Here is a 23,044-nt window from a genome sequence, read left to right on the forward strand (position 1 = left end):
CTCAGTTTAAACCACATCAGCTGTGTGGTGAGCATTCTGGCACAAAATGGCTGGCACACATCACCCTGGTGGGTACTATATTGGTGGCGGAAGGGGCTAGTTCCCCCTGATCACTATAAAGCACTTCGAGTGTTAGAGCAGTGCGATATAAATGGGAGGAATTAGCATTATTTTTTTATAATGTATGCAGCAATAATTTTGAATCCTATATTTTTGAATTTGGTGTGTAATATTCTCAACAATGTAGTTGTCCTCTGTATTTTTTCCATCTCAATGTGTGCTTGACTAAGGACTAACACCTTAGTAGATAACTGGCAACATGTAGGAATAAGCAGTGGCCTTGATGATTTGACATTAAATGTGATACTGTTCAATATGAGTTCAGTGCCTGATGCATGTATATGTGTGTCTGCCTTTTTCAGGACTATCATGAACTGCAACCTGCACGAGATTCACCACAATGCATTTAAAAAGAACCCACTCCTGCACTACATGTGAGTATCTGTTACGCCTTTCCCAATAAAATTATCTTCATTGCACCTGTTAACCCTGCTATCATCTGAGGTCCTCCCTGTTCACTGTTACCAGGAGGTGATTTGGTACCAAAAGGGAAGGATTCAGTCCATTTTAAATGCAGGCCATATTACAGTTAGGTATTTATTACAGGTAAAACATAATTTGGCTTTCAACCCACATTGATCTTAACTGACTTAAAAATTAATTGACCAACATTGACTTAAAATCAGAATCAGTATCAGGAAAGCAGCACTTGACGACACTTGAATTCATCACAATATATTTTGAAGAAAAAGGAAAAGAGCTGCATTCACTGGAGTCTTGCATGCATTTTTCTGCACGTTCCTCTCACATCCTCATCTGTAGAATTTACACTGCTGAACATCTCAAGATCTCGCAGCAGGTATCAAATTTGAAGGATTAGAACATATTATTCTATTTCTTGAATCACAAATGAACATGCATTAATGAACAAACAATAAGATCTATATATTTGTTCTGTTATTGCGCAATGATTTGGTTGACCTGAAATGCCCTTGACAAAAGCTGTGGCTATGGTGGCCGAGCCTGGTTTGATTTTCAATCTTCTGGTGCTCCTGCTCTTACAAATGGGCTGATTCCTCCGTCTCTCTGCAGGTTTCACACTGCCTTAAAGCAAACAGGTAAAAGTGGAGAGATGTGAAGATGGCCTTCAGTAATTTATTGAAGTTTTCTGCCTTTATCCTTTCCTCTATTGAATGTATCTTAAACTGTCATATTGAAAATATTGTGCTCTTCCAATACTCGTACTGATTTAAAAATCTATTTTGAGACGAGGAGGGGAGGGAAAGCCACAATGTAGTATCAACTGAAAGAGAGAGAGAGATAGAGATAGATAAATAAATAGAGAAATAGAGAGAAACGGAGAGAGATGAAGGGAGAGAGAGAGAGAAACAGAGGGAGAGAGAGAGAGAGATGTCATCACCATAACAAAGGCTGACATCCTACAAGCTGACAGCTTGCTCATTCCCAGTTCTCCCAGAGTAAACAGTGAAAGAGGATGAATTGCTGGTTGTTACCTGACAGCACCCATACATAGTCTCAGCCATCCATCACGGGCTGAAATAGTGCTCTCTCTTTCATCACGTTTATGACTGCCGTTAGCGCTCCGCGTGGCTCGCGCCGTGTCTTCCGCGTCTCCTCGCGACGGCGGTCTCTGTTACCGGCGCGCGGAGGAGCTGAACCGAAGCACCTCATCAACATTTAATGAACGGCAAAAAAAAGTCATTAAAGGCTCACCCTCACTTGAGTCACTATTGGAGCAGATGGACATGCTAATTGTGGTCCCATTAAAAATGCTGAAGGGTGTTGAGTGACAGCGGCGATGAAGACATTATATCTGCATTGAGTCTATGGGTGCGGGTGGGATAGGGGAGTGTAAGCTTCAGACTGAAACCAGGGAGCAAGATGGTGATTAGGCACGGTGACTGCCACTCCAGGCCCAGAAATCCTTTTCACTTGCTGCAGACGTGCTGTCTTCCTCAGCTTCTCGGTGTCTGCAGGTTGGCTTCAGTCATGCTGCAGTGGGTTAGATGTGGGGAACTCTATGGAGCAGACATTCATGATAGACTTTTTTTTGGGCAAGCGGAGGAAAAATGTACAGTGCTAAGTATTCCCCTGGCTCCATGTTGCACACTTTCCTTCTGAAAAGCCCTGTCATGCCTTAGCGCCAAGCACTAGGATTTCTGTGAAGCAAGATTGTTTCCTGTATAACAAAGATCTTGGCTCTAGCTAGACTTGTTCTCAACATTCCACTTTAAAAGATGCAAAAACTGCTTGTGTATTACAGTGATAATCACGTGAAGAAAATTTGAGATGAGCTCTATGTGTTAATGACTTTTTGATCAACTGACCTTTATACTAAATTTTAAATGTAAGCAAATGCGCTGCTGTCTTGCTTTACCAGATATGTATCCACTTCATTTCCATAGTTTTCTGGTCTGCATTGCGACCCTTTATACAGTCTATGATTGCGACAAAGGTCTTAATTAACCAATTGCAGGCAGCACAAAAATTCATGGTGTTAACAGGCTTTCGACAAATACATTCCAAAGTCATTGCATCTCCAGGGCTGGAAATGGACACCACATATTTAAAATCTAAAAAAAACAATAAAACATATGTCCACCTCCACTATATACCTTTTGATTCAAAGGTACATTTTTAATTGAATTGGGTTTTGCCATCTACCTCAGCTGATCAGTGGAGTGCAGATAAAAAGAATATGTTAGGAACTAACAGCCTCACTGAAAATAGATACTGTGATTGGCGATATCTCTCTAATTAATGTGTATGCCTGTGGTGATGTTTTATTTAGGTTTTTTAAGGTCAAAAAACACTTTTATTGATGAAAGCAGTGGGCCAGTATAATTGAATCTTTAGCCACGTATTTATGGAATGTACATACATATCTAATGTGAAAGATCAATGCAGGTAACTGAAATCTTTCTAAATTAACTTATTTGCTGAACATCCATTAGATAAATATGTTGTACAAAGAGAGCCAGCTTTGTGTATTACATTAGTCCAAAAATGGAATGGCCATGATGTATTTATTCACAATCTATTTAAAATCCTTATTCCTCCCAGCTTAATTAGCTGATCGTAATTAACAAGAGTATCATTAAAGTGTCCCTCTTTGTTTGACTATGATCCCCAGTAGTCATATATTTTAGTTTTAATATGTGTCCCAATCCACAGTGCTTTTGTGTAAATGTCTAAGGCCCTTTTAACATGCATATTTCCATACATATTTCATGCATGTTTGTCTCCTCACACAGATGATCATTTGCTTTAATACGGCTAGTGAAAGGAATAGGAAGTAATGCCAACAACCATTGCTTGTTGCTTGTTTACGTCACCCTGATTTTGAGATAGTATTTTGGATCTGGCAAAGATCCAATGCACTGACTGTCTTTTGGGGTGATAAAAGGTTACCGTCTGCATTGCTGGAGGATCCATCTCTGTGTTCTGTGTATGAGAAGAGTCGTCATAAATCTTAAGCGGCCTCTGCCGCAGGGGTGCTGTAAAGGTCATTCCCTCAAGGAGGGGACTAAAATTCATTCTCATTAAATTTTCCCAAGCTGTAGGATGGCCTCTTCACTCCAAAATTCACTTTCCCACTGATTTCTAGGAAGCATTCCTTCTTATGGTCACTGGATCTTTCTTCCTTCTCTCTCTCTCTCTGCCCTCAACCTCTTTGTGCATCTACATGTTCCCCTGCGTTTTCATCTTTTGCTTCACACCACCGTCCCCTTAGAGGCTGAACAGAAAGGCCAGTGTTTAGCATGCAGGTACTGAGTGGCAGTGTGCTCAGGTCTACAGCAGTGCTTCCCCACGCTGACCTTGGGACCATGTTGTTTATGCTGCCTTTCATTCCAGCTGAGCTCTCAGTTAGTTTGGCTTTATCGAGCAGTTAACCGAATGCTAATTCTTGTTTTAAAAACACCTGTCAAGTACCCGGCAAGTACAAAATGTTATTACAGCTTACACTGTTGTAGTGAATAAGAGTATTGTGTTTTATGGTTCCTTTTTTATCTGTCCGAGCAAGAACTGCCCAACTACATTGTTATTAGGTCCGGATCAAATTTATGCTTTTTTTCTACTAGCAAACTAACATGTGGTTGTGGCCTGACAAATTATTAGGGCACAAAACCTGTGAAGTATACAGCTTGTGAAATATACAAGTAACAAGGCTCATTTCAGCCCTCAAGACAAATTAGCAGTAATATTGCTGTTGGCAGTCAACATACTGTAATCCATTCAACTAGTTCAATTAACTGTTCTGGGTTCTAGGACAATTAAACACCTAAACGTAATTGAAACAGCTGCTATAACTTTAAGGGCCCCATATTACATATTTAATGAACACGTTTAGTTGTAAGTTTATGTGGTGTCTACAAACTCTTCACGTTTTTGAGTCTGGCCCAGGTCAGTCTTCCATCAGCAGTGAAGTCAATTTTCCCCCGAGATACTTGAACAAAATAACAAAAATCAAATACAAAACTTTGAAAGTAAAAAGAACACACAGTGTGCCCCCGGGACAAGTGGAAGATATGAAGACACTTGTTTCTATGCTGCTAATATTATGATGCAAAACCATTGTGGCCAGGTCCCCTTGATTCATTTAGCATATTTATCATTTACCTCCATGCCACTGGACAATACTGCATAAGTGAGTTGGTTTTCAGCCGTGACTGGAAGGGCAGTACTATGTACAGTAATCAGAATTAAGTAACTGTTAAATAATGTCTCTTGGAATCATTTAGTAATGGTGTGCATACATATGTGTGTGTGTATATATATATATATATATATATGCAATTTTTAGATGTTAGATAATGTTACTTAACAATTATAACACATTTATTAACATTAATAAACATGCATTAAATTCACCAATGTTTCTTGTTAACATGTATTGACAGTCTACATGTTAATTAATGCATTAAGTAATATATTAAGTAACCATAATTGGTTTAATCAACCATAATTAACATTGAATGCTCTTGTGACCCCTATTGTGAAGTTGAAAACATACATCCCTTAACATTATCTAAGACAGTGTTTAAGAAATAACTTCAGTTTAAGTTTAATTATCACTAATTATAGTGATCATCATATATTAAATTCATGTTTCATGGCTTTCCATTTTTCCATGTAACACATAATTTTTTATTGGATTATTAAGCACTATATGACTATATGAACAGACCCATAAAATATCAATAAAAAAATAAATGAAAAAAACAAAACAACTGGAAGCCAGAAAATTATTGTGCAGTCATTGTAGGCTAATACTTACAATTTATAACAGGGCAATGTTGACCAACCATTTTAATATTGCCACGATGAGAATTCTGCTTGTAATTTTGCTCAATGAAGCTTAATTCTGAAAAGATTGCTTTTTTTCACCATCACTGTCCTTATCCATTGTTGAGGATCGATAAGTCCAATGTAAAAAGCTGTACAGCTGGAAAGCAAATAACAGTGCAGTTTGTATTACTAAAACAATGCATTTCCAGGACAAAAGTCCATTTTCTTTTTTCCCCCGATACAACTGAACATGTCATGGTGTACATTTTTTAAAATAACAGAGCACCCGTCCAGTAATTTCTCCTTTTTGCTACTATTTGTGCCTGCCTTGCTTATAGGAACAAGGGCACCTCTATACTACCAGCTTTCAATCTGCCCAAAGCACAGGCAGTCGTGTGAGGGTTAAGGGTCACTACCCAGGGCTTAGGCTGCAGGGCTTTGTCTGAATATCTGTCATTCATGATTCACTTTGTCTCTATTTGACCCCATTTTAAACTCTTCAGGGCTATGCTTTTAATATGAAAACAAAGACAATAAAACTAAAAAAATATATGTTTCCTTTCCGCTTTCATATTCGATTTCCGTAATCATTTGAGCTAAAACAGACATTATTTTTCAATTTTGCAATCACAAGGTGAGTTGCCCTTTGGGGAAGCATGTGTTTTCCAGCACAGAAACTTCCTGGCAAGAGAAGAACACAAACCATTAAATTATCTCAGTGCTTCTTCCTGAGGTTTGGGAAGTATTTTGCGCTGTCATGGAAAACAACATGTGGTGTTTGCTGTATTGGGAACAAGGACAGTAGGACACGTTCTGTACCAATGGAGATATTTATTTATTACATCACAGGAGGCAAAGTGTGGTGTGCTTTGAAGCCTATTTAATGAGTTCCATCTCCACTTCTATTGGCTGATGAGTGTAAAACAGTTCTTGTGAGAAAATTCATAAATCTCTCTTTTTCGGTCTCTCTTTCTCTATCTATCTGTCTGTTTTTCTATCTATCTATTTATCTATCACACACAAGTCACACATTGAATTAAGTCTATCTCATAAAGGCTTTATAGAGCATATTTAATGCCTTCATAAACGTGACATAGTGGCTTCATAGATTATACATAAACAAATGTCATGCTTCATAAGTGGTGACATAACACCTTATTCAACATTTTATGTCAAATGTTACATAACCAAAAACATCACCTGGCTAATGGCTAAACATCATAAAGGGTGACAAAATGTGCCTATAGGATGTTAGGCTAACTGGGACTATCTTGTATTTAAAAGTGTGCCACAAATGATTTCAAAAGCAATATCTCAAAATTATGAATGTCAGTGGTTTTACTTTAACCAGCAGACTACTACAGTAAACATCAATACACATTAAAAGACAATACCCTAGCTTTAGAGATTCTGAAACACATTTAGCCTTAAAGTAGATACAGCAGAATACTTTGTTAATCATTTCTGGATGAAACTGGCGTCATTTTAAAGGATATTCATTAGAAAATTACAAAATGCATCTATGAATGATTTATAAAGTAATACCTCAGCATTAGGACAATGTCACTGAAAAGGATGCGTGTCACTGCACAGTACAGTACTATGCTACTAAAAGGATTAGCTAATTTTTCATGAAGGTAGATATGTTATATCTCTGGTATTGGGGTGGAAAGTTGTAAGGTGTTGCACTAAAGCATACAGTAAGTGGTGCAGAGTAGGGGATATCACCTCAGACTCCAATGGATGACCTAGCTTGGAAGGACTGAAGGTTCATGTCATCTTGTGAGCCACGTGTAGGAGAGAGTATTTAAAGGGCATTTTCATTATTTACAGCTATTAAAGTTTTTTTTTTTTTTTTAAGCTATTGTGGCACAGCAGCATGGCACACTTTTAATGCGAGATATATTTACTGGCGTTAACACAGGAGTCAAGGGGACTAACTTACCTTGGGTTGATTTGGATTGTTTCATGGCATCATGGGCTATGTCACATTTAGCCGAGCATCTTACATAAGTATGTTTTATGTCACCCTTTACAATGTTTAGCCATTAGCCTGGAGTCATTGTTGGTTATGTCACATTTGGTATAACATGTTGCAGAAGAAGTTCTTATGTAAACCTTTATGAAGCATGATATTTGCTTAAGTATGATCTATGCAGCCATTATGTCCTGTTTATGAAGGCATTATATGTTCTGTAAAAAGCCTTTATGAGATATACTTCATTTAAAGAGTGGCACACGCACAGACACACACAGAAATTAATTCTGACTCCTTTATCGCTAGCTGTCGCTGATCAGGTTTCCTTTTGGGCAGTCACTCCTAAACATTTTAATGGTGGAGACAAAGGGGATTTTTTTTTTTATATTAAAAGAAAAACAGCATCAAGACACCAGTGGGTTTAATCAGGCTTTCTTCATTCCTGCAACACTTAAATTAAAGGCATTCAGAAAGTAAATAATTGTAGAAACAATGGTAGTCTTCAAATACACAATCACCACCCTTCAATAATGATTTGCCCTCATTTTATTCTGTAACTTAATTTCCATTTTTGTAATAAATGATCCTGATCCTGGGGTAATTCTTTTTTGGTGATTGAGAAAATGACCTTACGGAGGAGGGTGAGCTGTGAATGCTACTGCAACACATACCATAAAATTTGAAATAACTGACATTCATAAAAACACCTCATGACACTGCCACATGCTGAAGGCTCGTACCCAGTATCATGACTTAGACTTAACAATCTTTAGATTCCAGTAAAATGTAATAGCTGGTGATGGTTTTAAACTTCCACACACAAATGAAATTATTGAGTCATTATTCAGACTAATACTACGTGCAGACACCCTTTTAGATATGAGAATATCCCTTTGAGCAATTCACTGCAGAAATCAAACCAAAGAGATAGGTAATGAAACATAATGTGATCTTATATCCTTGTGTTTATCTATGACCTGCGTAATTGAACAATTTACAGGCTGAGAAATATGGGTTCTTTCATTTGAAGTATCTGTTAACTAGATCACATTCACAAAGGGTTATCTTTTAAGACTAGCAGAGGCCTACTACTGTAACTGTAGTTAGTATTTCAGTGACAACAACATAGTCTCCAATGTTTCGAAACATGGAAGGTTTTAGTCAGAACTGCTGCTGCTATATTAAATATAATTACAACCTTAATAGAGTTTTTGCTCATGAATATTTATATGCATGACTAACTAGCATGCTATATATATATATATTAGTTTATTAGGTGAAAGAGCTAACTATATTTGTAAGCTTACAGTTAGCTACAGTTCATTTTCAGATAATTGCGTTTTTATCTTTATATATAGGATGTGACTTATTACGACTTGGAAAATGCCACCTTGGTGGAGTGTTTTGTTGACTGTTTTGTTGACTCAATCATATGGATCGAAAGTGAAACAGCACTCAAGACAGTAATAATCTTACGTCCGGATCTCCGTGTAGATTCCCCGGTGGGAGTGATAAAAAGCGAGTGAATGTGTTTGGTGAGTTGGAGTGGGCCCTTGGTGGGCAATAATCCCACCCGTCTCGTACTCCCTAAAAGTGGTCATCTTTATTCCGTTTGTGTAGACTTGTGCTATATTTGATGACTAACCTTTGGGGGGTCCATCGAAGTGCATTGTGGGAAGGGTTACCCTAACATTATGATCTTCTCCTTTTTTATTGAGACTTGATAGAGCATCCACTTGCTAATTGCTCTGAGTCTGACTGAATTATGAAGCCAGGCTGCTTTGTTCCCCTTTAAGAAGGTTGTGTGAACACATTCCAGTGGTTGTTCTCAGATGAGTCAGAGCAGTGGAAATGGGAGGATGATGTGCATGGAAAGATTGGTGTGGGAGGTGTCTGTGCTTTTGACCTTACTCCCCTGCGCCTGTTGGTCTTGTTAATGATATCTGATTTCATGGTGATGATTTTGTGTGCAGACGCATGTTCAGACATGTGTTTACATGCGCGTGCTGCCACATGTTTGTGTGTGCATCCATGTGTGTTTGTTCAGCGATGTAACACTCGCAGTCATATATGCTGATGAGCCTTTAATCATGCTCTGCATGTCTGTGCGCCTGCATTTGTGTGTTCAGCGGTCTAACATTAACATCACGTGTGTTTAATTTTTCACCGTGACAGTGTGCATGCATGCACGCGAGCGCGTGTGCATTTGTGCGTGCGTGTCGAATGATGTAACATTAATACTCAAGTATGTTGATGAGCTTTTTACACTGCTCTGTGTGGGTGTAGAACTCGCTGCAGAGCACCATCATGCTGGCAGCTGGTGCTACTATGTGGGAAAAGGTTGCTCGGTCCCTTTGGCGATCTCGTACTTTCCCTCCCACAGAACAGGTTGTTTCTGCCGTGGTAATGCTCTCTCTGCCGGTGTCTGCTCTGACCCTGTGAGGGTGTGGGGAATAGGAGGGGGCTGGGCGGCGAGGGACGGTTTTTTGGAAGATTCCCCTCTGATTCGCTGCAGCGCCTCCTCCGCTGTGTGCAAAGCCGTCCACCCACCAGCCACCTCATCAATTCAGTTTTTATTCACAACGGAGCAGAGAGTGGACTGCAGAGAGAGCAGCCTCTGCCTGCCTGAATCTGCTTATTCTACACCAGCACTCAGATGACCCAGGAAGTGCAGGTGCAGTAGAGTCATGCACTGTTCAAGGTCTTGAATTACATACCTGTCACAAGGGCAAACAGCACTGGCTATTCTCCAGCATTAAGTCCTGTGTAAATTTTAGGGACTTTTTTTTTGTTGTAGCAGTTATTTTAAGTTTCCTGTGAAGTCAAATGCATTTAACAATCCTTTTCTTGACCACAGTCTATTCACGGTGAACTAGACCTAAGAACTAGAGATATAGGTTCCCCTTCATGGAAACATAGAACCAACTAGTGCATGCACAGACATAAAGGTCCACTGCCAGATGACTGATAACAACCTGTGCTGCTTGGCCATCGAACCGAGGACCTGTTTGTTTCCTTATCCTTCACGTACTGTGAGATACTGGACAGGACTGTGGAAATGAACCCCCTGCCGCCACTGCAAAGGTGAATGGCTGCATTTTTTTAAGGAGACTGTACAGTGCTAAACTGCGGGAAGAACAGCAAAAGAGCTTTTTCTTCTTACCGTATCCCCCTCTGCAGCCCTTGAGGGATGTGCAAGGGAGAGATGTCCTTGAGAGAAGATAAAAGCTCTCGCAGGCGAAGGAGAAAAAAACAGCTCTCACCACCAGTGTCACTGCTAATTGGCTCCTTTGTCATCTGCGTGTCAAAGGATCGAGTGGCGTGTGACAGTGGCGGAGCTGATAGTCCTCTGACAGGGTCGGAGAGAGCACCCCTCAGGGTAGGTTCGGGGCAGTTTGCCCGGGGTTCTTTCCACCTCCGAGAGGCCACTGGGGGGCAGTAGGGTGTTCAGTGTACCTGTGGAGTGAAAAAGCAGGACCCGGTCAGAGCTTTGCAGCTGCCAGATCAGTATCCTCCACCCGCAAGCAGCAGGCTGAGATTTACCCTGTCCTGGCCACAGTTAATGAGGAAAAGCGAAGTCATCATGTCCCTTTCTACCCACAGCATTGTTATGAGACAAATAGATCTTTCTATCACCTATACAACATGGCCACAAGGACTAGGAGGTGTTTCTTCCATGGAATCATTGTATTTCAATTCATTTTAAATCTTTTCCTTTTTTTATTTTGTGGAAGGGTCATTTCCTGGGATTGGTGAGACCTATTCCTGGTAAATTATAATATACAATCAGAGTTGTCTGTTTGCCTATTAGAGCCAACAGTATGGTGTGGTTTTGAGTTCTGGATTTCTGTGCTCTCCTGACAATCTTTTCCACACCCTATTACACAGAAGGTTTTTTTTTTTTTTTTTTGCAGTTTATAGCCCACAGTAACCCTACATTAAAATTAGTCATCACAAGAATAATATCAGCAATTACAGCAAGTAGTTTTAATTTCTTCCTGATCTAACTGCATATCAATCCCTCATTTTGTGGAACAGAATCTTAGATGGGACAATAAGGTTGTAGCATAACATCATTCAAAGAGGGAGTGGCACAAAATGTGTTTTGTGTCTGTGTGTGTGTACTTGTGTATGCACGCGCGCGCGCGTGTGTGTTTATGTGCATGGGTCATACTTTAAATTAAGTCTCTCTCATAAAGCCTTTTTACAGCATATTAAATGTCTTCATAAACATGACATAATGACTTCATAAATCATACTTAAGCAAATGTCATGCTTCATAAAGGGTGACATAATTTCTTATGCCAACATGTTATACATCTGTGTGTGTGTGTATGTGTGTGTGTGTGTGTGTGTGTGTGCGCGCCTGTGTTGGGTTTGTGTGTTTGCAGTGTTTGTTTTGAACAATCGGAAATGTTCTTGTGGTTACATGGTCTTTTCCAAACATTCTGATCACCAAGGAAGGGTCCTCAGCCCACAGGAAGTGCAGTGTCTCAAATGAAAGGCTGAAGTTATTATTCTTCACGCAGACCAAGGTTGTTTCCCTCGTTGTCAGTGAAGTCAGCTAGCCATTTCCTTCCTCCGTCTCGTAGTGCTGATTAGAAGTGTGGACTGTGCGGACACATCTTCACCGGGCAGACATATCCGTGACATGAGAGTCACCTCCCGCAGATGGAGCACCAGCAGAAATGGGAACAGCCGGGCTCTGAACACTGCGATCCGACGGGATGGATTGTAATCTAGCCGTTGCGTGTATCCGAGCCTCTCACCCCGCCCTCCGTCAGAGCGCTTCGTGTTGACAGACAGCTGTCCGGCTGGATCTGACACACTGTGTACACAGTGCCGGGGAGCTTGTGCTGTGCTGTCACTCACTTCAGACCGATGGGAAACCCACATCCATTTGGGAAGCAAACATACCTTCTCTCTGCTGGTTTCCAATCTCTGTGCTTCCTCTTTCACTCACATCTGGGTGTTTCAGTAGAACAGAGGGCAGCTCTTTCTTCAGGCATCTTCCCATCACTACAGTCACTGTGAGCATTAATGCTACTAGAGAAACATCTCCATTTTTCTCTTCTATTGCCTGATGCAGGGCAGTGCATAAATTAGCATGCATCTATAGCATGCAGTGCATTTGCATGTATTTATTTAGCATGCACTCTGATCCATAGCAACTTACAACATGTTGCATACAATCCAATTAGGTGAACATCAGAATATATACACAAATGTATATAACACAGTGTAACCCAGTGTCTCTTTGTTGGGACTCCAGTATCAGGAAAACACAGCAAAAATGTGAAATGCATCTCAATGTTTTTTTCCTGGCTGCTTCTCTATGCACTGCTTTTCATACAATTAATTGGTCTCTCTCCAAGGAACAGCATTTAATCTCATGAATGGGTTGCAAATATATAAGCTGAAAGGCTATGATTGTGAGGCCTATGCTCTTTCTGTTTGTGCTCATTTTCTGTTAGGTATGGTGTTACCTCTTATGTCCAATTTATCTTGTAAGGACGAATGGGTCTTCTCTCTTTGAAAAATGGTTGCTGTACGATGAGGTTCGGGTAATCTACCAAGTTTGCCGGGTGCAGATTTAATGGCAACTGTTCTGCTCTTGCTATAATTAAATACGTTCTGCTGTTGATCTAATTATACCTCTGGAACTTACAGGGGGTTGCTGCACTTTCATTAAGTAATGGCGAAAGAGTGAAAATGCTGCCACTTCTGAGGCCTAGCTTTTCTACCCACATGGACCGTGCTAACTCCCTGACATAAAAGGCACATTTGTTGCTATATTAGTGGAGTGGACGGTGCAGATAGTGGTTAAACTAGGGCTCATATCTGCAGTGTCACCCTGCAAAAACATAGCACAACGTGTCCCCCCACTTTTTGTGACTTCTCACACCAGCCTTTCTCCATGCTCCCTCTAATCCTATAGATGCCGAACTCTGTAATCCTCTTTCAATTGCCTCCCTTTTTTTGCTCAGACAAAACCATGACGAATCTGTGGCAGTTAAAGAGGCTTATCTTACAAAACATGTTGGAAAGAAGGATGGAAAAAATAAGAAGGGGGGGGTGATGGAACATTGGGTCAGTCGCATGGTGCACGCTGCACTTTGAGTGAAAAATGTCCTCTGTGTATGAAATTAACCGCGACCTGAAAACTGTAGGCTATCTCTCCCACTCCCCCATTACACTGCGCTTCATAAACGTGATGGAGAGGCAGCAGTGTCCCTCTGAGACAGGTCCTCTCGTCTGTAATAACGCGGCCTCCGTTTCCCATTCAACCCCTCTCATAACAACTCATTAGTAAATGCGGGGAATTCTGACACTTCCTTTATTGAATCCAAGTCAGCACCGCTCCTAAAGGCCGGGGCTCTAATAACTCTATGCTTGAGAGGCCTGTCTCCTTGGAGGTACACTAAACATCTTGTTTAATATTGCGTCTGCCCTCACTCTAAGCTGTCCTGTAAAGCTACAGCTTTGATTCAGGCGTGAGGCAATCCAGGGTTTCTATCGGGTTGGCCGTGAGGGCATCGCTGCTTGCGGCATGGGAAGTGACGTTGTGTAAATATATTTATTTTTAATGAGGATTTTGGCTGAACGGGTGGTGTTCTTGACCCCGGGCCGGTACGTATTTGTTCTGTCTCGCCACCTAAACCCCCCAGTCCTTCCGGAACACACCTGCTGCACCTTGTGTTTGTGATGGGGTGGGTGAATTAGGAGCTGGCAGCGCCCGCGAGGTCAAGGTGGCAGGAGGTTTACAGGGATACTCGGTGCTTGTGCCAAGACCACCGCCAATGCCAGTTTACCACACCATCTGTGCCTGCCTCTACCGCTCAGGAAATCTCGTCGAAACAGCTCAAGATGGCCGCCCCTGGGCGGCAGGGCATAACAGAGTGGCGGGCAGCTGCTGGAAGCTGCCCCGCGGGCGTGGCAATGCGCCAGGCTCACCATTGACTGCAGCTCCTTCCTTATTAGGGTCTTCTCACACCTTTGACAAGGAGGAAGGCTGTCCAGAGCAGTGAGCCTTCCTGATAACATCAGAGCCTTTTAACATTCAGAGAAGTGGCTAATGAAAAATCAGCACCCGTGGAAACTGAAGTTATGGAGTCATGGCTAAATATAGGCCTGCTAAATTATCTTTCTCATCACCACTGTAGTGAAATATAGTACTATAATATACTATGAGCCGAATAGTCAGAAAATTGTGTTCTTTCTGGATACGACTGCTGACTATTATGGACCAATATCTGTGGTTGGAGAAATGCATTGCATATTCTAGGTGAATGTGTACGCAGTGATGAATGGAACGTGAACGTGAACACTATAAAGGTTGCGTTTTTTTAACTACCTTCTACTGCCAAGCCTGATACCCAACGGCATCAGGCTGATCCAGCATTACAGCATCGATTTTTGCACCCACAACGACCTAATTTCATAAAGATTATGAAACCATACGTTGCAAAACCCTTTTCTTGAAATAAAGGACACAACTGTATCAATTTAAACATTTTTATTTCTAAATGATAGCAGTTATATCTAAATGATATATTGTTTTCAGAAACTAATTTGTTCAGTCATACCAAATTCAGCTTGCTTCACCCATCCCCTGCTCCCACTGTCCGCACACTATCTTTTACATACGTACTGTCTCTCTCCTCATCAATTGTACATGCAGGGAACGCACAGCATTAGTTGTTTGTGTGAGTAGGGGCCGCATGCAAATCGATTGCATTTCACGCAGTTGCCTTTAGCCTCATTCCTACTGCATTTGCCGACCTGGCACTGTGTTGTCTTCCCGGGAGTGATGGGTGTGCGAGGTGATGCTGCGACCGTGGCTGCTTTGGACTCTATCGGGTCTGCATTCATCAGCAATTCCGGTGCTTCCTCTGGTCCCATTCGCTTGTGTGATTTTGTCATCATGTTGCCTATTCAGAGTTTATCCAAAGTTCAGTGAAAAACTGAGTGTGTTTGGAGGCATTATCTCCGCAGAATTATTGGCTAAACCTACCGTTTCCATAACTGCAATGCCCACAATTATTGATCCCCACACTGAAGTCAATCATCAAAGGATTGCAATGAATTAATTTAGTGTGGTTATATGTGTAAAATTAGTTTTGTCGATGCTTGATCAAGCAATTCGTATCAAAGCATTGGCCATTCAGCTGCCGTATAGTGTGCCGGAGGAGAGAGCAACCCATGCACACCTGGGTACTAGCACCTATTACCTATTGCTATTGAGCCTGCTTTCTTAGAAGCATGGTGAAATTCTGTAATGCAAGCAGGCACATTTGCAAACACATATATCATTCATCATTGATTTTATTGTTTTATTATCTATGGCACTGACACTGGCGATAGAAAATATAGCCAGTCCATTCAGCCTCTCCCACCCTATGCTGCTCCTCAAGTAGTTCTTGACTTATTTTAATTTAGAATATGATTTCTCCACTGTTACAGGCAATGTCATAAACAACAGCAATGGAGTAGCCTACACACCTGTACACAAATGTTACCAGATGTGTTCCATAATGAGCACTTTTGCAACTTGGAAGACTGAGGTATCTTGAGCAGTCTCAGCTCTAAAACAGGACCTGAATGATGGCAGTTGAGCAGGAAAGGTTATTCCCTAAAGTAATGGTCAGATCTTTAAGTCCTTTACAGGAGCTTGTGTCTCAATCAGGGGAGCTGAGCTACCCCTGGCTTCCCTATAATTCGCACCAGTGATTGTGGACCGGAGGGATTTAGCCAACTATCATGAACGCAACTTCTTCCATAGTCCATTTTTTGACATTTTCTTCCCTTCATTTGGAACCCTCCATACAGATGCCACCCTGGGTGACTGTCTATATTGCCAATGCTTAGAACCGGCCCTGCTTTCACCTGTTTGGCTTAAAGCTCAAAGCATGGACCTGACCTCCAGAATATGCCACTCTCATCTGAGATCATGCTACTCACTAACTGATCTCATCAGATCAAGCCTATCCGGAGTAGGGCCTTTGAGTGGTAATCGAGAAAAGGCTATGGATGAAAATACAATATGCATGTACCATGTGTCATATACAAACAAATGATATTCTAGAGTGCTGTTTTTGGGAGCTCACCCAATAAGAAGAGTCTCTGTATAACTCCTCTATATACAACTGAGGGATTTTTAGATGGATGTACTGTAATATCTGAGACCCTGACAAGCCAATTTAATATAATGCTCAAAATTATGTTACTCTTATTAAAATTATAAATAATAATAACTCTATGTAAGGACAGTTACTGGACAGTAGCAATATGAGAAACAAATCAAATTGAAAAAGACAGTATCTATTAAAAGATATAAAACGGCAGATAATCACAGGCCTAACACTGCAATGGGTGTTCAGCTCATCACCTAGGTGCCAGTGTAAAGACAGACATTAACTTCACACTGCACACACTGAAAAGGCACCTTGTTCTTAGTGAGAGGTCATACTTTCTCTGTGTGGAATATTTTTTTTTATAAGTGAAAAGTAGAAAGTTCCCAAAGGAGTTCTTAAAAATGTCTTATTTCATTCTGTTCCCATCAGTTGTGTTGGGTGCAAGTTGCAGCAGCTGGGGGCAGAGATTGTTTGGAGAAGAGAGTGAGGAAAGGAAGGAGGAAAGTAGAGGCAGACAGACAGACAGACAATGAAATATCTATTTGTGCCAGACAGCTGCCGGATTTAGGCCTCTCTGGGACATGGTCTGTACCTGGAAGTCCCAGGCTCAGGTCAGAGTCACTCCTGTGGGGGAGGTTCAGGTTTCAAAGCATGGGATCACACAAGGAGAGACACAAGCAGGGAGGCTGAGCTGCACAATATAGCACTCTCATCAGTGAACTAGAATATGCTTTATTCTCGGCATGGGGGAAAAATAACTTAAAGGATAATTACCATGTATTTTAGTTCAACTCCCTGGCCTTGTTGTGTCTTTTGAACATGCCTAGAACGAGCACTGCAGATACCACATAAATGATGCATAATCTATATGACGTCTTCAATATTAAAATATACATAATGTTGAATAATTCAAAGATGCATTCGCATCAAACCCGCAATGTTTCTGTGGCCTTCTGCTGACATGCGGTGACCTTGATTTACCTAGTCCTAATCGTAGGCTGTTTTCAATTGAACATCATCAGAAACAAGGTGAACTTTTTTGGTCACACTCTCAGGACAAAATCTCAGAAAAATATTAATGCGGCAAAATTATCACCTGTAAAACTTAGGCTTGTGAGCTGTTTATTGCTTCTCTGATAATGGCACTGCAGCTGCCGATTTGAGCAGATCAGCAACCATGTGGACATATAATCTTCTATTATTGTGCATTTAACAGCACTCTTATGGGCCACTCTTGTCAGAATAATGTTGCTTGTTTAGGTAATTATCACCAATTGTGTGGCACTAAAATAACGCGCAGTCATTTGGCAGTGTCCCGTTGTGACAATAGAAATTGGGCTGTTCAATCAGCATTACACCTTGCTCCAGATCTGAGGCACAGATAAGAAGGAATACATTACACGCATAGCCACAATTAAATTACAATTAAATTACTGTACATGAGTGTGTGTGCATGCATGTGTGCGTGCATGCGTGTGTATGCTTGCATGCATGTGTGTGTGTGTGTGTGTTTGCGTGCATGTGTGCATTTGTGCATGTGTGTGCATTGTGTGTGTGTGTGTGTGAAAAATGGGATCACACATTGGTGAAGTCCACTCAAAGTGATCGATCCAGATTTCCTGTGTATCATTCAGTTATACGTGCTGTCTTGAAAACCAGTTATCATTTAGGCTAACATTTATGAAGTGTTCCCCTTGTCACTGCACTCCTCCTGCTCTTGGAGCAGCGATGCCAGCCATTGATCGACTCCTTAGTCATAGCTGTCACTGGCGATCCAGTGTAGGTATGAGGATGCTGGACGGACAAGGGTGGAGGGGAGAGTCCAAGGTGGCTATGAGGAGCTATAGTGAATTCGGAGTGCGAGAGGGAGAGATGGAGAGAGAGGGAGGGAGAGGGGGATGCGGGGCAACAAACGATAGAAAGACAGATTTTCTAGATGGAGGTGTATAGGGAGATGGAGAGGGGAGAGTAAAAAAGTTGAAAAAGAGCTATAGATGGTAGAGAGAGATGAAGAGTTTTACAATGGCTGAGCTTCCCCCCCCCCCCCCCCCCCCCCAATCTCAAGCTAACATAGCAGCCTAATAAGGCTGGCAGGGTCCTGGGTAAGGGGCCTTGTCTTTCAGATAACTCTACATCTTTCTCTTTCTCTCTGTCCCCTTCTGTCTCTGGACGCTGTTGTAAACTCTTCAACAACGCTCCTCATATTTCATGCGTCTTCGTGGCTCTGATCCTGTGGGTTGTAAGAATGTCGGGCGGGTGTCCTTGAGTCAGTGTTATCGCCGTGCGGCAGCGCTGACATCGTGGCAGAGCGGGGTGAGCTGCGCCAACAGTGTTTACTTGTGTGTGTCGTTTTCTCCAAACATAGTCTGGAGGCCACTCTTGAAAAAGCTAATGATGACTCAGAGGGTGGCGCTCTGCGAGGCTTTCCCTTGTTGCCCAGGTCTTGGATTTGAAATTGGACTGTAAGTCATTTTAGTTAGATATTGCCCGCTTCGGCCACGGTTTCCTTCTGTGTTCGTGGACATGTCGGAGTAGCAGTCGTCATTCAGAACTGCCGTCATGGGGATAGGGTAGAGAGTGGTACGTGTTTGTATTCAATGCTCTGCCAGGTTAATCCATTGGTTGATGTGCACATGAGGTATGCGATGTCAGAAACAATGAAAATCTGGCAATGGGAAGAGATGAACTTGAACTGCATCTAACCACCAATGATTCACCTCAGTGAGTATATCACTTTACAAAATAATAATAGAGACCTGTGGTTCCAAAGGCTACACACAGTCCAATTTACAGACACTGGCGTGCACCGTTTTCCTGTAAATGCCCGTGTCCTCCACCTACGTATCAGGTGCTTACCTCCCAATCATGTTGATGAGGGCGTTACTCACGTGCTTAGTTCTGCATGTGGGAGTTTGTGTACAGACTCCTAAAGCTGTATGATACACACTCTGCATGCCAGTGGGCGATCAGCTCCAAAGTCCCACCAATAAGGATTCAAAAAAAGGGCAGCATTTCTCCTTCTTTGCTCTAAGCTCATGTCCAAAGATGGTATTTCTCCACTCCTTTGTCTCTGGTGACTGCAGAGAAGGCTTCTCATTGCGTAAGGAGAAATTAGACTTAGCAACCGAGGCTTTAATTAAGCAAGCAAACTGTTATCAAGTGCGCTAAATGAGGCCTTACATGGGAGGAGAGAACGTGCTGGATCACAGCCCTATGGTTTTATAGTCTCCCATATCTGTATTCGGCTCTGTGCTCTGTCAGTGTCCTGCTCTGTGGACAGTCTGTATAAACCCAACCCTCTGCAGAAAAGGCCTCGTTATTACAGGGGAGCGATGGTGCTGCTGATGCCAGTGAAATTGGGGGAGGGCGTTGAGCAATGGTGTGAAGGTGGCAGGGAGCCAAGGGCTTATTGTTAGTTTCATCCGCTCTCTCCATTCTGCTAACGCCTTGCTTTTTCACACTCTCACGATGACCTGCTTATTTATTTATACCTCCTTTTGTGTTTTCTGATTCAACTCGGAATTATGGGTCATATGGAGAAATTGTGTGTGTGTGCGTGTGCATACTTCTGTGCCTGTGTGTATGTGTGTGTGTGTTCCTGCATGCCTGGGAGAACCTATCCTCCTGGCTTTACACAGACATGTCCTGATTTGGCCTACATCTTAGAATATACATTTGTCAAAAATAAATAATGATTAAAAAAAAGTTTTCTCAACAGCAGTCCTATGTGAATACAGAATATTAATTGAGAAGCAATCTACGAGGCCTGTAAATTCACCAACATGTGACAAGGGACAGCATTAACATTCATATAATCATTGCCCTGGAAGGATGGAATGGATTTCTTTTTTACATTGTTTGTTTTGCTTTTACTCACAGAGAATAATAAATGTGTGTCCATGAAGGGAGGCTCTGGCAGATGAAGCATCGGGATCTTTAATGAGACAATTAGCGAGCGGACCAGGGGCTCCGTCGAAGCCGGCGTTGGACAAACAGCTCTGTCTCACTCTCATTGTTTTGCCCCCGAGCTACATCATGATGACTAAAGGAATAATCTAATCAGAATGAGGAAACTAATGCATATTCCCTGTGAATAATGCCTTCCCTGTATTGCTTGCACCAGACTGTCGGGGTCTGGGCACGGCTCTTCAGTGGACAGGGCGGAGTCGGGGGAGGGGCAGCGCCGCCGTGTGCCACCCAGGTGTTGGCTGCCGTCAGGGGATTGGCTGCGTTGTGCGAGGGAGAGATATGGAGAGAGGGATGTGTTATTTCCTGATCCTTCAGGACAGCGGTCTAATAATCTGCCTTCACTTACGGTGACTGGGAAGTTGCAGTGCTACCAGCTCGGGGGATACGTGGGGGCTGCTGTAAACATGCTGCCGCGTGCCCCGGGGGAATGTGCTATCAGTGCCATGCCGCTAAATAATGAAACAGTCATTGTGATGGACACAGTACGCCTCCTCCAAACCAGCACACTGTAGCCTGTGGGGCCTGGCAACTCAGCAAGCACACCAGTCCAACAGAACACGAGCTCACATTGCGAGACAAGTTGTGTGTAATCTGAAATTGAGATGGTGGGGGTGGTCTGATTAGATGTTATGGCCAATGGAGGGCAGTGCAGATTTGGGCATGGCTGGGGGGGGGGGGGATGAAAAACAGGGATGTTGAGAGGCAATTTCCTGCTGATTGTATGATAACATGGTGATGTGGACATGCCTTGATCATTGGCTTTTCATGAGATAAATGGCTGTCTATTTTAATCCCACAGTTCCTGTGGCTCTTCATACCAGTGTCACATGTTATTAATGATCTGAGCTCAAGGTTTCCTCTGTGGTTTTGAATCTATCTGGTAGCTTTGCATATTGTAATTAACATCATGCAAGTTCTCCACCACTCCTCATTTACCCTCCTTCTCTGAGTTGGAAAATGCATGTGGGACTGATTTAACTCAAGCTTTCCTACCTCAAAGCTGATTCAAGGCCTTTCCATAACTTAAGTTTATAAAAGCATACATCCAGTGTACAGTTTCCATGGACACCAATAACATGCTTGGAATTCTGATGAGCAGTTGCTGTTCAAGTGATTTTAAAATGAGGGACTAAAAAATATATGTTGTGAATAATGGTCTTTATGAAAACATTGGGTGCCTCCAAAGGCAAGAAAGAAGCTCAGACATGGCTTATATGAAAATGACAAAACCAGTTTTAAAGAAAGAATTTTTAACATGTCTTTACTGCCATTTAGCAGACACTCATTAATCAGAGTGACCTACAATGTGAACAAAAGTGCAAAGATCAGGGATAACAGTCCTGTAAATCCCTTAAGGGAAACACAGTCCCAGGAGAGACAGCAAGTAAAAGCGCAGACTCGACAACTTGACAACTACCGTGTTGAGAACTAAACTTAAGAAACAAGAAAAATGACTCTTAATGAGCATTAGCCCACAGCAAAGAAGCCCCTGTGTGGTGGAACGTGGTTTTCCCTGCCACACGGTCATGGAGAGCGAGACTATAAAGAAAGGAAGGCAGTATAGGAGCTAATAGCCTGAGGCAGTGAGCCAGAGGTCCAGCAGGGCAAGCACAAAAGACAAAACAATTTAAATTAGCAAAAACACCTGGGTTTAAATGACAGCCCAGACACAACAATGAATGAAAACAGAACCAGAAACAAAGAAACAATAAGAAGGGACCCAGCAGGTCTTGGGGTCATGCAGACAAATGTCTTGTTGAACATTTATGTGTTCCACAGATGTATAATGGAGGCAGAGGATTGAGCATATCCCTTGTAAGTGAGCTGTTTACTCATTTGCGGCAGGTGAGTGCATTGTGCTGTGAGCTGGACTGCAGTTCACCTCTGTCCTCCGCCTGTTCGCTCTCCTCTGTCCTTGGTTCTGACAGTTTCCTCTGCAGTTTTGGCAGAGATCTATCAACTCACCTCTTCCAGCACCACAAGTGTTCTCACAGAACTGAAGCAGTCTGTGGCCTCAAACCGCACCAGTTTACTTCCTCCGTCGGGGTCAATCACTTCTACCTCTGATCCATACTGTTGTGGGCCTCCTCTGCCCATGCCAAACATAAATCCCTGTAACACAGGTGCCCACATAAAATTATTTGTAGGAAGAGTCGTAGAGGTTGTAGCAAGTAGGAACTTTTCCTCAGGTCAGATTTGAGAATGTATAGTCGACATTTCCCATCAGCCAAATTTAAATTGTGACAGCTATGGACTTACTCTTACGTTTCTAACTGCTATTTATTGAACAATCAGTCCTTGCCACTCTAGAGACTTCTAGACTTCCAATGTTATGGTAAATATTTTGTCCTTGGTTTGGGTTGTGAAAATGCATAGAAGGACCCATCCTTCCTTCCTGTGAAACCGTTTGACCTGCTTGTACTGTGATTAGTTTTCACGGCCTCTGATTTTTCAATTTTGCATGCCCTTAATTTTTTGGTTTACACATCACATTTGAAAATCGGCTTGTTTATTTATTTATTTACATATTTATTTATTTATCCTTCTCGCCAATCCAATTTTAGCTGACATTTCTCCGCACTATAGCAAAGGA

At 42.0% G+C, this 23,044-nt stretch overlaps 1 protein-coding gene across 3 annotated transcripts in view; it reads left to right on the forward strand.

The window, feature by feature from the left end:
- Positions 1 to 23,044, forward strand: part of LOC118227992 (NT-3 growth factor receptor-like) — a 177,806-nt gene that overhangs the window by 48,315 nt on the left and 106,447 nt on the right. For all 3 annotated transcript variants that reach the window (XM_035419147.1, XM_035419148.1, XM_035419149.1), the window contains one exon: positions 423 to 494. In XM_035419147.1, coding sequence (XP_035275038.1) covers positions 423 to 494 — 72 coding nt within the window. The remainder of the gene's footprint in view (positions 1 to 422; positions 495 to 23,044) is intronic.

Source organism: Anguilla anguilla, chromosome 5 (assembly GCF_013347855.1).
Source record: "Anguilla anguilla isolate fAngAng1 chromosome 5, fAngAng1.pri, whole genome shotgun sequence".
Lineage (NCBI taxonomy): Eukaryota > Metazoa > Chordata > Actinopteri > Anguilliformes > Anguillidae > Anguilla > Anguilla anguilla.